At 42.6% G+C, this 15,000-nt stretch overlaps 2 protein-coding genes across 2 annotated transcripts in view; both read left to right on the forward strand.

The window, feature by feature from the left end:
• Nucleotides 1-8,751, forward strand: part of klhdc3 (kelch domain containing 3) — a 29,478-nt gene extending 20,727 nt beyond the window's left edge. The window contains exons 9-11 of the mRNA XM_043254649.1: nt 4,255-4,328; nt 5,669-5,747; nt 7,215-8,751. Of these exons, the coding sequence (XP_043110584.1) occupies nt 4,255-4,328; nt 5,669-5,747; nt 7,215-7,281 (220 nt within the window). The 3' untranslated portion in view covers nt 7,282-8,751. The remainder of the gene's footprint in view (nt 1-4,254; nt 4,329-5,668; nt 5,748-7,214) is intronic.
• Nucleotides 8,752-11,315: 2,564 nt separating this feature from the next.
• npas4l (neuronal PAS domain protein 4 like) overlaps nt 11,316-15,000 on the forward strand; it is a 4,838-nt gene continuing 1,153 nt past the window's right edge. Inside the window, exons 1-7 of the mRNA XM_043254648.1 lie at nt 11,316-11,526; nt 11,868-12,270; nt 12,786-12,882; nt 12,960-13,185; nt 13,272-13,381; nt 13,906-14,035; nt 14,645-15,000. The exon at nt 14,645-15,000 is cut by the window's right edge and continues 1,153 nt beyond it. Of these exons, the coding sequence (XP_043110583.1) occupies nt 11,474-11,526; nt 11,868-12,270; nt 12,786-12,882; nt 12,960-13,185; nt 13,272-13,381; nt 13,906-14,035; nt 14,645-15,000 (1,375 nt within the window). The 5' untranslated portion in view covers nt 11,316-11,473. The remainder of the gene's footprint in view (nt 11,527-11,867; nt 12,271-12,785; nt 12,883-12,959; nt 13,186-13,271; nt 13,382-13,905; nt 14,036-14,644) is intronic.

Here is a 15,000-nt window from a genome sequence, read left to right on the forward strand (position 1 = left end):
CTCAGTTCTAGGTTCTAGGGCATCATGTATAGCACCTTCTTTTCATCTTTATGCAGTTGATATATAAATCTATATCCACTCGAAGCGTAATGACACGCAGACTCTAAAACATACTTTAGATTCTCTGGATGAACTTGCTAGTAATTTCTTAAACCTTAATGAGGACAAATCTGAATTAATTTAATTTGACTCAATTTTCGTACTCCATACAGTTTTATCATCTTTGTCTTCTGACTGACAAAGAAGTCATTTTCTCTTCTAAAGATATTTAATATGGTTACTCGTGCTCGATTGGATTATTGCAGTTCACTTTATATTGTTGATATAAGATCACTCAGATCTGACGACCCTAAGCTGTGGAACAGTTCATATCAGGACTGCCTCAAAGTTACTATGAAACTTTTTTCCCCTTAGCATTCAATATTTCTTGACTTGTTCTGCAATGATTTTCCATTTTGGTGAACCATTTTACAGTCTGTGTTTTATTGGGCAACTTTCAAATTCAAATGTGCTATATAAATGAATATTGTACTGTATTCAAATGACATGTATTTCTATAGCACTTAATAAAATACAGATTCAAAGTGACAACCAGAAAACTACCAGATCAGATATGAAACAAATTAGATTCAGCAGCAACGCAGCTGTGACGTTTTGTTCTCGTATGATCGTTTCAGTGAAGTCATATTGATAATATTACTGAATATTTAGCGTGTTTGAATCCAATTAGTCAAGCCAAAGGTGACGGCGGAAAGGAACCCAAACCAATCAGGTGACAGAAATGGAGAAAATAAAACTGGATTACACCAGACAACTGAAAGGAGGACGATAGCAGAAGTGAACATCTCTCCTCTAGACTCAGAGCGTCTGTGATTTGTGGATGTCAGAATAATGTTTCTCATCTAGACTATTTGAGAGCGTACCCCTCTCCATTCATCCAGAACTCACTTTCTGCGTTTCATACAAAAGCCAGTCGCCTCCGAGGCCCCAAACATCCGTTGTTTTCCCAGCTCCCTTGTTTACGGCTGAGAGATAAGGGCATTTCTCCGATAATTTGTGCTGATTGTTGTTTTCACACGGGCCGATATCAGCTGGATTGGGTTCTGTTTCTGCTGCGTCTATATTTAAACCCAGACTCCATCATGGTCTCTCAGGCATTAAGCGCTGCTCTCTGAGACTCTCTGATCTTCCTCAGGGATCACTGTATAGGGTCTTATTGGCCACTCAGTCAGATTATTGTTTCTATTGACTGTTTAGCACTGAAGTTTTCTCCCAACGAGGCATGCTAATGCGCCTGTTCTCCGCAGATAAGACAATCCACAGGAAGTCATAGCCCACGATGAGTTCCTGACCATCACCGACTCATCGGGAAAGAGGAAGAGGAAACGCAACACACATTAGTTCCCTGTCAGGACCAGGAGCGCATTACTGTGTGTGTGTGTGTGTGTGTGTGTGTGAGAGGTCCTGCTGTGAAGGAAGTTTAAAGGTTTCTGTGGAGAAACAGTGTCTCAGTCTCAGTGGGTTCGGACGGCCAAACAAATCAAATGGGGGCTTTTCATTTCTTCATTAGTGACCTTTTAAGAAGGTGACGCTCAGGCTAATGAGGTGATTGTAGCCAGAGAAGCTTTAGAGGATTCCAGTGACATTCCCAGTGGTGTTACGTCCAACAGTGAGTGTGTTTTCATAGGCCAGTGGGGTGTGTGTGTGTGTGTGTGTGTGTGTGTGTGTGTGTGTGGGGAGGAAACTGCTCAATGATACTCTGCTGATCATGTAACACAAATGAGCCGTCAAACACCAGGAAACCTCATAAACTCACAAAACACTTTCACACCGTCAGGAGCTCTGGACCCATCGCTGCCTCGCTGCTGACCTGTGTATGGGTCAGTCTTTGTTTCTGTCTGTGAGGGTTCTGAGCGGATCAGAGCCTCTCTCTGTCTTTATCGTCCGGCTGATGTCAGTCTGTGATCATTCAGTCATTTCTGCTACTGGAAACCAACAGGACCGAACACTGAGCCAGCTTTATTTCTATAGCACTTCAAACAATACAAATTAATTCAATCAGCTCTGCAGAGAAGAAAATTACACTCAAACAGGTTCTGAGAAATGTGTCTCTGCATCAGTGTCTCAGTAATGGAAGTGAATGGGTGCCATCAGAATGAGAGTCTGATAAAAACATCAGAATGATCCGCAGAGATCCGGTCCATCTGTTAACATCTGGAGAAGACAGAAGATCAAACTAATCCAGCATTAAGATGTTTTTATAATCTATAATAACTCTTCCTCCAATGAAAAAGTGTTCTGTTCTGAATCAGGAGAGAAATCTGTACAGAGTTTAAAACGGTCCAAAACAGATCTTGATGTGAGAGAGAACAGGAGTACTTTCTACCTGAAGGAAGAGTTATTATGGATGAAGTCCACATTTGTTCTGCTGTAGGTTCAGCATCGATGAACCCTGTCCTGATCTCCTTCTTCTCTGAGTCTGTGGTTTGTGTTTGTTGTGATAGCACGCCGTTCTCCGGGTTCATAGGGCATGTTTCATTAACTCTGAGCAGCGCGCCGCCGATGAAGGTAAATAAATAGGAGCGTGCGTACGTTAATGTAACGGCCGGCGGCTCTGATAAAGGTCTCGCCGTAATCCGGGCTGCTGACCTCCCGCGGGGTCGGGGGTCTAATGAGTTCCACAGCTGGCCTCCCGGGACCCAGACCTCAGACTCCAGAGATGCTCCCTTCAGTGACAGCTCACTTTCTGAGATCAACAGGTCACCTGTGAGATCTACTTAACTTCAATGAGAAAGTGTTTTTATTTTTTTCTTCAATATTTTTATTTGTGTTGGGAAAGTAATACTGATTACCCTCCAGTTACGCAACTGGACCTTGGTCATTTTAATAAGATTGGAATAGAATTTTCTTTACTCTTTACTTCAAAAAGTGTCTAAAAAAGGTAACATTTTCTGTATTTGACATCTGAGATGTGGGAACAGTGAAGAGAGAGAGTGGGCAAACACTTTGTGTTTTAGGTCTAATCAGCTAATACTGTCTTTAATAGCCTGCACAACACTTTATCTTATATAGCCTGGGAGTTTGACCAAATATATTCATAAAATGGTACAACGATATTTGCACAATCTTACCAGCCTTTCCCCTCACCTCTCTGTGATTCTGATGATGATGGTGGGGATGAAAATTATGGTGATGAAGATGATGACGGTGATAGTATTCATGGTGGTGATTCTAACGATGAAGATGTTAGTGGTGATGATGAAGATGGTGGTGGTGGTCAGTGCAGGTATCCAGCAGGAAGCAGATGTTTGTGTGAGATATTCCAGCGTTTCCTGCAGGTCTCGTGTGTGTTTGTCTCTGATAAGTTTTACAGCTTCCTCTTTTAGCAATATTGTAACATGAGAAGGACAGAGTGGCTGTGTTGTTCTGCTCTTTCTGCTTCTTGAAGATCTGAGTGAGAAACTGAACGGTTGTGGGTTTAAACCCAGCTAGCGTTGAGCGTGAACTTTCACCATTGTGTCAGTCAGCAGAAGAACTGAAGAAACACTCATGAAAACAAATACATGTTCATTATTCTTACGTGGAGTGGAAACATGTGGAGCTAGATTATCGTGATTTCTAGGTCTGGATGAAAAGTTTCAAAATTTCACAGTAAACTACATTTACATTTGCTGTTGATTTAATTTGAGGACAGCTTGATGCACAAAAGAGTGTTTCAGTCTCGCTAGATGAAATCTTGTGCCGCCAATCAGATGGTAGAAGTACTAATTCATCACGTAGCACAATTGAGGTCAAAACTTTATTACTGGCCAGCGTTAAGTGGTTCCTATGGTAAGATAATTCATAAACCCTTTCAAGAGGCTGCCCTGCAATCTCTGAACTGATTTTCATTTAGTTCAACGGCTTTGTTTTTAACTGAACAGAATGAATGAAAGAAGTCAAGTCCTTTTATTTCTCTAGCGCTTTTCACTTTGACTTTTAGAGCTTCACTCTAACAAACAGGAAAGTAATAGAATCAATGATTCAAACTTCAGAAATGAGTCTAACATTCAGCTGTAGAGAAGCTGTATCGTTATGCAGCTCTGGTCACTTACTTTCAATGACTGTGCTCTTCATTCACTGTGAAGGTCAATGAGCAGCTCTGCTGAAGACAGAGAATGACTACTTTTGTGTTTTTGTAAAATAATAGAAGTGAGAATTTAAAAATGAAATTAGTGTTGCAGTCATGGTGTTTGTTGTGTTCTTGTGTTTCAGTCCGTGTCCGGAGCAGGGAATGGGCGACGAGTTTAACCTCATGGACCATTCAGACCTGTACATCCTGGACTTCAGTGAGTCTGACCGTCTCAGTGTGATGTCATAAGAACCAGTCAAACGTTTCATGTGGGCGTGGATTAACCCTAAAAGAAGTCATCAGCATTAAATTCAGTCAAAGGAATGTAGGGCCATGTTTTATTTTATTATTTTTTTTTAATGGTTCAATTACATTTCAGTAATCAAAAAGCATGCAATCATTTGGAATGATGAAACTTACACAATTTAACAACAATATATGAAATGTGAAACAAAAAGTACATATTCAGGTCCCTTTGAAATTACTTATTTAAAATTATTATTTTTCTGAAATTATGTGCATTCCATTTTAATGGTTTATTTCAATTTAATTAAAAAGCATGTCTAATTCAGGGATGGGGTTAAACTGCGTGTGTGTGTGTGTGTGTGTGTGTGTGTTTGACACAGATGAGGACACCTGTATAATGACACAGGTATTACAAGGAGAATGTGACTTATGAGGACATTACCACTTTTTCAAAATAAATTAAATCATACAGAGTGAGTTTTTTTGAAAATATAAAAATGTGAGTAGTTTCCTGTAAGGGGTAGAACAATAACACATACAAAAAACGAATGTGTGTGTGTGTGTGTGTGACTGAGTGAGAGCGCATGTGTGTGTTTTTGTGTGTGAGAGCGTGTGTGTGTAAGAGAAAGTGTGAGTGACAGCGTGTTTGTGTGTGTGTGTGTGTGAGAGAGTGAATGAGAGCATGTATATGTGTGAGAGTGTGTATGAGTGAGAGCGTGTGTGTGAGAGAGTGAATGAGAGCGTGTGAGAGTGTGTGTGAGTGTGTATGAGTGAGTGAGAGCGTGTGCGTGTGTGTGTGGGAGTGAGAGTGTGTGTGTGTGTATTGGAGTGAGTGAGTGAGAGCGTGTGTGTGTGAGAGAGCATGTGTATGTGTGAGAGTGTGTATGAGTGAGTGAGAGCGTGTGTGTGTGAGAGAGTGAGTGAGAGCGTGTGTGTGTGAAGGAGAGCACGTGTGTGCGAGAGAGTGTGTGTGTGAGAGTGTATGTGTGTGTATGTGTGAATGAGAGCGTGTGTGTGAGGTAGAGCACGTGTGTGTGTGTGTGTGTGTGTGTGTGAGGCAGACGGGCACGGCGAGGTGCTTCCGGGACCAAATAAAGGCCCTTCCTTTGGCAGCGTTGAGAGCAGCTCTGTGGGAGCAGGAGCAGAATAGAGCAGGGAAGCGCTTCAGACGGGGCTCTGGCCTCAGCTTTGCTCCTGCAGGTCAGGACTCACACGAGCGGAAGCCCATGTATGGTCGTCCATCCGCTCTGGACCTGCTGACCGCACCAGCTGAGCGTGTGATTACAGTGTGTGTGCTTCTGTGTTTTTTAGGTCCGAATCTGAAGACTTTATGCAAGCTAGCAGTTATTCAGTACAGTCTGGACCAGTCAGGACTCCCTCATGACATCAGGTGAGAGTCAGAGCCTCCACACACACACACACACACACACACAGTGAATGAGTGTGAAACCAGAGACAGCGATAACAATCTGCACCCCAACCCTTGACCCTCATCAGCTCTGGGCTCTTGTCAGCAGCTCACAGCTTTACTGATCAGATTACACACACACACACACACACACACACACGATGGAGGGAGAGAGTGAAGCCATGTTAATTCTCCACAGCCGTAACAAAGCTCAATAATTCAACCAATTAGTGCAATGAATTATCACTCTCAACAAAGACAAAATACATCACACAGATTCAGTCCAAACACCAGCAGCTGTGCGGATAAGAACAGCATCATCTCACTGTCTCTAAAACACACACACACACACACACACACACACACACACCTATCCAAACAGGAACACAGAAAATTCTAATTGATGAATATTACAATATTAAAAGGATGTCTGGTGTAAATCAGATATGATGTGTGTGTGTGTGTGTGTGTGTGTGTAAGAGAGAGAGAGAGAGAGAGAGTATATAAGAGGTCTGTGTGTGTGTGTGTGTGTGTGTGTGTGTAGAGAAGGAGCAGTAAGATGTTGGCATTCTTATAAATGTCCATGAATAGTTTTTCATAATTTTTTCCTAATAAGGTACAGACCTTCTCATGTTCTTTATAGTCAGATTAATGAAACAGTTCAGAGAAACCGTTATTAAACACATTTGAACTCATTTAAAGTCATCACAGGTCTATCGGTCCTGAATCATGCAAGAGATAATGAATACACATAAAGAAAATGATAATGAAACACACACACACACACACACACAGACACACACTCTCTCTCTGCAGGTCAGGAGCATGTGATGGTGTGTGTCTGAAAGGGTTGTGTGTGTTTGGAGGAGACGGATGGTCTAATGCTGTTGGAGAACACACATGCTGAAGCAGCATCTTATCTTAATGAGTCTAATGAAGGGCCTGCACACATCTACCCTCCTGCAGAGCAGCAGCATCAGTGTGTGTGTGTGTGTGTGTGTGTGTGTGTTCGGTCCTCCATCTGATGTGGATACAGACTGGATCCAGGTGGCTAAGGTGACCTGGAATAAAAAAAAAGAAACTAATATTAACGTAGATGCCATTCTTTTTATGATGTAGTGAGTACACTGTGTTTAATGAGGAGTGTTCCCGTCTGATCTATTTAACACAGAACCGGGCTAATATGATCATGCTTCCTAGTTCTAGTAAGGACTCTAGCTGCTGTGTTTTGGACTAGCTGAAGTTTGTTCATCAAGCGTGCAGAACAAGCACCCAAGTATTTTATAATCTAACCTAGAGCTCATTTTAGATATATACCTGATTTTAAAGGAAGAGCAGCCATCAAGACCGTGTTAGACTCTGTTCTAGGTTGTTCTAGACTCTGTTCTGTGTGTGAGTGACTGCTGCTCGTGTGTGTTCTCCTCTGATGTGTGTGTGTGTGTTCTTCAGGTGGGAGCTGACCGCTATGACCACTAACAGTAACATCAGCCGGCCCATCTTCTCGCCTCACGGCTGACAGCAGAACCTCTCCGGACTCCTGCTCCACAGATGATTGACTCTCACCCGTTTGGATCTGGATTGCAGTTTCTCGATCAGAAAGGACGTTCCCCGTCGGGTTTTGCTGCTGTTGAACTTGATTCCTGCTGAGGAGAAACGGACCTTCACAATCTTAAATCAGTCCAATTATTCATCAGTGTTACGGTGTTTTAATGAGGTTTTGGAGTGAAATGAAGATCATGTAATCTGTAATCTGTCGTTTCTCTGCTTGTGTTCAGATCGCTCCGTCGGGTTTATATGCAAGACTTTGGTTATGGTTCCACACGTGCTCTTACATATCGAACGCAGAGACGATCTTCAGAGAAGACTGGACTGGTTTTCTGTTTACCCACAGTACTTCAGACAATAAATCCTGACTCAACAATCAGTAGAAACGGAGTTATTCCCTCTGCATGCACGCTGTCAGACTGTCTTAGATCTCAAAGAGGTGGGAAAAAGCTAACAATGTTGTAAAGTTTTCAGAAAAGGTTAGAATGTTTTCTCCTTTACTCCGAAAGATCAAGAGCGCTCAAATAAACCGCCTCTGGTGTCCAGTTTCTCCAGATTCACATCTTTCTCTCGGTCGTCTTAAAACACAGATCCGTTACTGCTGCTGCTTTATAGTTCATCTGAATCTTTAGTGACCTGCAGAATATTGATGTTGAGGTGATCGGTTCTGATGGTGCCAAAGCTGCAGGTGAAGTGGATCAGTATTCTTCTGGCTTTCATTTGTGTCTCGTCCGGTGCCTAAACAACTTCTTCAGAGTCTTTTGGCTTTCAAAGGCTTCCGGTCTGGATGGATTTGAAGAGTTTTGTTAGAGATTTTATTCACTGTGTCTGAATATCTTGACATTAAATGGTCAGAGTGAAGACTGTGTTAGAAAATCCAACCGTCCTTGTTTCCCTCGTCATTAAGAAAGAAAGTCACTCGAAATGGTCTCAAAATTAAACCAGATGAAGATCAAGTGCATTTTCATCATAATCTGTAGCTAGAAATAGTCATTTAATCGCATTTTCATGATGCTTTCAACAAACACGTGCTCTGATAGACGTGTTTTCTGTGCAGTGAAGGAGAGGAAGACACTATTTATGTTCTGATTGGCCAATTACTTCTCGAGCCTAAATGCTGGGAGTCTTTTTTAATCGTGTGAAGAAACGTCACTGAACCTCAGACGTGATTCTTGACTGGTGGAGGACTCTTTTTCCACGAGTTATGACTCGATTAATGTTATAAACGGGTTTTTAGTGGGATTTTGAATTTCCTAACCAATAAAACTGATGATAATTTTGCTTAATGTCTGCTTAAATGTGCAGTGTGACGTGTTGGAACGTGTGTGTGTGTGTGTGTGTGTGATATAAAGAGTACATTGAGAATTGTTTTCCTGTAACACCACAAATTTGAACACGATTTTCAGAAGACGTCATTAAATAAAAACTATTTTTAAATGAACGTTTATTTCTCCAGAATGAAACATTCCTTTATTAATTCACAAAGTTTGGCCTTTTTTTACTTTACTTGTACTTTATTTATCTTTCTTATTTCATGCAAAGTTACGATGCATTATACGTTTCTTGTTAAATCTGAAACTGGTTTCTGTGTTTTAATCTATCATTATGGATTAACTTTGGTTGCAATTATTAAAGAGATCATGTGTGAAGCTGGAACACACAAAACCAGACCTACTATGTACAAGATATATATATACATTACTAATGAAAAATTTAGTATTCATATAGTTACAGTAAAAAAATAGCTGGAATATCAATTAATATTCTTCTCATTTTTGTTATAAAAAAAGAATAATATCCCATACAATGTATTGTTGTCTATTACTAGAAAGATCCCTGCTGACGACTGCTTCTGTGCTCAAGGTCACATTTAATTCATTATAATGTTCATTACAAGTCATAACGAATGCACTGATAATATTCCTGTAATGCTTTATTTCTAGGGGCTGTAAGTTTAGTGTTTACTGCGTTCTCAGCACTTCATCTGAAAGCTTGTTTACACACAAACAGTCTGATATGTTCTCTGGAGGCTCCAGCGCCGTCTTCTCGTATGAAGCGTGATGGATTCGGCTGCTCTCTCGGTGGACGTGACCTCATGGGCTTCTATTGAGCAAAGGTTGTGAAAGCTAAAGGTTAACTGCAGGAGGAGCCGTGATGGGACGAGACCCACCTGTCCTTCGGCTCGTGTTCAGGAACCTTAAACTTGTGGCTTCGGCCGAGAGCTAATGGCTGGACATCACCGATCTCTCCGGGGACGAGCTCCTCCAGACCCAAACACAGCATTAAACTCAAGAGCCTGCGCTTGTTTTGACCTCCAGAAGAAACTGTGATGAATCACCTGAAGATGATTTCTCTGACAGATCCTCAGACGCTGAGCCTTCAGTCGTTCCTGAAGAAAGATGTGTTTGTTTCTGAAGAAGGCTCCTCTAACCCTGAAGCCTCTCTGTCTTCATAGCTCCTTGACTTCTATTCAGCAAACTTATCTCCAGAAGAAAATTCAATCTCGTTGAAACTACGGTTTAGCCCTTGTTTGATTGTAGTGATGTGGTATAGAAATACAATCAATCCATTAATACATCATTGAGAATCATCCTCTATTTTGAATCAGACTTCTTCACATATAAGATGGGAAATATTTTATTTTCAATGTTCTGCTGGGCTTATTAGCTCAATATCTTCAAAAGCTGCTGAAACCTCGTTTTAATACATAAACAGCTAAATAATCTAATTTCGTTTCTTGGATTATATCTATAAGGAAAACTACTGAGATCCTCTTTGTTTTCTGTGTGTTTCATGTAATGTATGTTTTTTTTCTGATTCTCAGCAGATATTAATTCTCCTGCCAGGCTGTGATTGAAAGTAAGATCTTGTTCTTAATTAGCGTGGCTGGTAAACAGTAAGGGTTAAATGAGATCTGTTTCTGTGATCGGAAGCGTGTTCTTCAGAAGCTCGTGTCTCGTGGCAGTGTGTTCATGTCTGTCAGTGTCCAGGGTTATCTACAGAGACGCTGCAGACGGGAAACTCCACAGACCCTCTTTATTCTGACCACCTTCATATAAAACATCTTCATCTTCTCCAGGTCTCAGGCTCTGATCTGCTCAGGTTTTCTACAGATCTGTATGACCTTATATACTCTACACGGTGATTTTCAGCTTCAGTCTGTGATTCCAGGTCAGACACGTTTGATATTTTGAGCCAACGTGGCTTTCATTTGTCCTGTTCAGAGTGACTCAGAAGATCAGATGTGTTTTATTCCTCGGCTTGAGTTCTGGACATTTTGACCTGAAGAGGTTTTTTCTTTTTTCTGACACTGAAGCATTACAGTAACTGACTTGAATAAAACTTTTTAAAAATAAATAAACAAAACCTCCAACGTAAAAAAAAAATAATAACTGCAAAAAATTGTTTTTAAATGTCTTATTATGATATAATTATTACCAAATCATGGATAATTTTTGTCACAGGTTTTGACTGAACACTGATCTGAGCTTCTGCTCCTCAGTTTCTAAGCCAAAAATGATCCACAAATAACGTTTTTTTTATGTTAACCCCTAGTATAAGAAACAGAGATTGCACTCAAGATTTGGTAGTAATATTGCTTAAAGAAATATGTTTCTTTTTAAAAGGAACACTGAATTATGTGAAGGATTTTCAGCAGCGCAAGGGTTAAGTCTGTTCTGATTTGAAGAAGTTATAGCGTGTGATTAAAAGCTGATCAAAGCTGAAGAAATGAAATGTAATTGTGTCTGAGTTTATTGTGCTCAATATGTGCTGTAATAAAAACTCACTCGCTGATCTCTCTCTCTCTCTCTCTGTGTGTGTGTGTGTGTGTGTGTGTGTGTGTGTGTGTTGTGATGATGTCACCGCAGGTATTTTTACACTCCAGCTCTATAAATATCGGGTCAGTCCTCGTGTCGTCACGGCGGAGGGGTTCTCCTGCGGCTCTCAGCTTGAGCTCCTTCAGAGTATATAACCTCGAGAGACTCGCGGAACACACACACACACACACTCTCACACACACACACTCACACACACAGCAGCGCTGACTAACCGGACTCAACCCAGCGGCTGACCGGTGCTCTTTGCCCGTTCCTGGAGGTTTTCAGCATAAATGAGCTCTTAAAGCCCGGACTCTGGAGTGTGTCGGATCTGTGAGATCGAGGATGAGCTGCGTCGCGAGCGTCAGGCGCGTTCTCCGCGCGTCCAAGCGCGTCAGGTCAGTCACTCGATCACTACGATTACCATCAGTCCTAGACATGCGAGGTTACTGTTTACTGTACTGACACAGAGACTGAGCTATAGGTGTGTGTGTGTGTGTGTGTGTGTGGGGAGCTCCACTCAGGACTCTCTTTTATAAGAAGTTTCTCATACTTTGAGCGTCTATAAAAGCCTCTCACAGGCTCAGTGTCATTCATCCTAACTCTCACAAACTATTAAACTATCACCTTTAACAAAAAAAGTGGTGAAATCGATGAGACTTTTAGAGCCGGTGTTTTATGGTCTGGGTTCTCCTGAAGTTCTGGTAGCGTCTGACCGTCTCTCTGTGCTCGGATGCAGGTCCACTAAAGGAGCGTCTAAAGCCCGGAGAGACCACATCAACGCAGAGATCCGGACCCTGCGGTCACTGCTGCCCATCTCAGCTGAGGACCAGGAGCGTCTGTCCTACCTGCACTCCATGTCCCTCATCTGCACCTTCGTCCGGAAGAGCGTGCTCCTCTCAGGGGCTGGAGGCGGTCTGAATCCGTCTGGTCTGGATCCGTCTGGTCTGGGTCCGTCTGGTCTGGGTCCGTCTAGTCTGGGTCCGTCTGGTCTGGATCCTTCTGGTCTTCTCCAGGACCGAGCTTCTCCTCTGTACCAGAGCTTTCTGGAAGCGCTGCCTGGATTTATTGTGGCTTTGACCAGAGACGGAAAGCTGGTCTACGTGTCTGAAAATGTGCAGGAGTACCTCGGGCTGTCCATGGTGAGAGACCCGTCTGTTCTTCTGTTTCACGTTTATCCTTTCTTATAGTCAGCACTTATTCAATGATGATTATGATCAGTTTCACCTATGCTTGAAAGGCTGGTGTATTTCTTCTTGAATGTTGAAAGCTTTGACACACAGGCGTGTTTTGTTTTCATGCAATTTACCAAAAATCCAATAATTAAAAAAAACCCAGCAGTGTTAAAATAACTGTGATCCTTTATTGTACCTGATCAGACGCTAAAGTTTACTTAAAACTGAAGACTTTTTTGAATTTATTTGGTTAAGTCTCAAAAAAAAAATATTGTTTAAAATAATAATAATTCCCTGACAGACTACAATAGAGGTTTTCTGTTTTTACCTACACTCTTTGGGAAAAAGTACAAGACATGAGCACATACATGAACAAATCATATATCAGCGGAAAGATTTCAGATGTTGCATCAAGGTTAATAACATCAGTGTAGTGTTGATGTTTGGGAAGAGCTCTTGATCAGAAGGGTTTGGTGTTTCAGGTGGACGTTCTTCAAGGAGACTCGTTCTATGATATGATGGACGCTCGTGACGCAGAAGCGGTGAAGGAGATCTTGAGAGAGCAGGACGTCTCAGCAGGTGAGCGAGGCGTTCAGAAGCTTCCTTCAGTGTTGAGCGTGATGTTCAGATCAGGTCTGATCCCGTGTTTCTCTCAGAGAGCAGCTTCGTGTGCCGCATGCACAGCTCCAGAGCGCTCCGGCTCCAGAACACCGCCGGCTGCTCCATGCTGGTGAGGGGGCGACTCCGGGCGGACGGCGCTCTGTTTGTGGCCCTCTGCTCGCCCACGGCCGACAGACTGAAGGACAGCGAGCTCCTGAGGGCCTCCGCCTGCTTCCAGACGCTCCACAGACCGGACATGAGGCTCACGCACGCCCCCCGCAGGTACACCACTGACCCGCTTCTCTAGAGAGTCCTGGTCTGGGAGATTGTTGAGATACGGTTATTGATGGCGAGGGGTATTTCCACAGCGTCTCGTTCCACCTGGGTTTCTCAGCAGAGGAGCTGATCGGTCGATCGTGGTACGAGCTCCTGCATCCAGAGGATCTGGCGCCCGCCGCTGACTGCCATCGCATCCTCAGTGAGTCACATCTCAGAAAACCCTTTTATTCATTAAGGATGCGTTAAATATTGAGGAAATCACCTTTAAAGCACTTAGCAATGAATATTACTAATCAAAAATGAATTTTTGACACGTTTACAGTAGGAAATATCTACAAAATATCTTCATGGAACATGATCTTTAATTAAAATCCTAATACTTTTTGTATTGTTAATACAGTGTATTATTGTCTAGTTCTACAAATATATCTGTGCTCCAGAGACACTGAAACGCACAGATTATCTGAAATAAATACTGTTCATCAACATTGATAATAATCAGAAATCTTTCTTGATCAGTAAATCAGTATATTAGAAAGATTTCTGAAGGATCACGTGACACTGGAGTAATCAGATACACATAAAAAACTGCTTCTTTAAACTCTAATAATATTTCACATTTTCAACCACATTCTCGATCAATTAAATGACTTTCACAAACACTGAGAGTGCTACAGACCCCAGACGCCTGAGCAGTAGATGACTGTATGTGTGTTTTCTCAGACGGCGGTGAAGCGAGCGCAGAGATGCTGGTCCGTCTGCAGCGGAGGAACCGGTCCTGGATCCGTCTCTACGTCTGCGCCTCCTCAGACCCGTCCAGAGACACCATCGTCTGCACAAACCACGTCATCAGGTGAGCGTCTGATCTCAGCTCCATGCTGGATAAAGATATCCCTGGAGCACAGAAACTTCAGCAGGTATATCTGGATACACTGGATGAGTCTAAATGATCGGTTTTCTTTTTTTACCAAAAATCACTGGGATATTAAGCAATGTTCCATGAGGAGGTTTTGACAATTTCCTGTATCCAGACGGTTTTGATTAGTAGTATTCATTGCTAAGAACCTTTAAAGGTGATTTTCTCAATATCTATATATTTTTTTCTCCCATATTCCAGATTTTCTAATAGTTGTATCTATAGTTGTACAGATATCTTTCGATCAGAACAAGCCAGACATCAATCTCTTATGACTAGTTTTTTGCTCCAGGGTCACAAATTGTTTTTGTTTATTCTGAAGAAAGAATATTATAATATTAATCTCATGTAACTTTATGAAGGAATGATTCAGTGATTCACTCAAGATGTTTTGCTGGATGAACTGCTGTTTTTGAGGGAATCTCTACATTTTTAACAGCCAGCTAAAAACAAAAGATGCTGCTCACTGATAGGTGGAGCTGAAATTAGCATCTGATTGAGGACTTGTGATTGGTTGTTGAGTCTAACCCTGCTGATGTTCTCCAGCGAAGCGGAGGCGGTGTATCTCAGAGAGAAACTGTACGGCGCTGACCGCTCGTCTCAGCCGGCTCGTGTCCAGAAAGACAGTGACCCACTCCGGATGGACTCGGGGCCCGCCGCTGACCCGCCGCCGCTCTTCTTCTCCAGCCCGCCCTACAGCCCCACTTCCTCCCAATGCTCCTCTGACTTCCTGTGCGAGGGCTTCGGAGCGCTCTGTCCTCCTCCGCCGCTCCCTGACCGGTCCTCTGACCCCTTCTCCCCGGAGCTCTGCCCGGCCGAGGCTCACCTGGTCCCCGTGTACGGCGTCTGCGAGGCTCTGGAGGACTTCGCTGTGTTTCTGACCCCGGAGCCCTCGCCCCCTG

This window comes from Puntigrus tetrazona, chromosome 13, assembly GCF_018831695.1.
Source record: "Puntigrus tetrazona isolate hp1 chromosome 13, ASM1883169v1, whole genome shotgun sequence".
Lineage (NCBI taxonomy): Eukaryota > Metazoa > Chordata > Actinopteri > Cypriniformes > Cyprinidae > Puntigrus > Puntigrus tetrazona.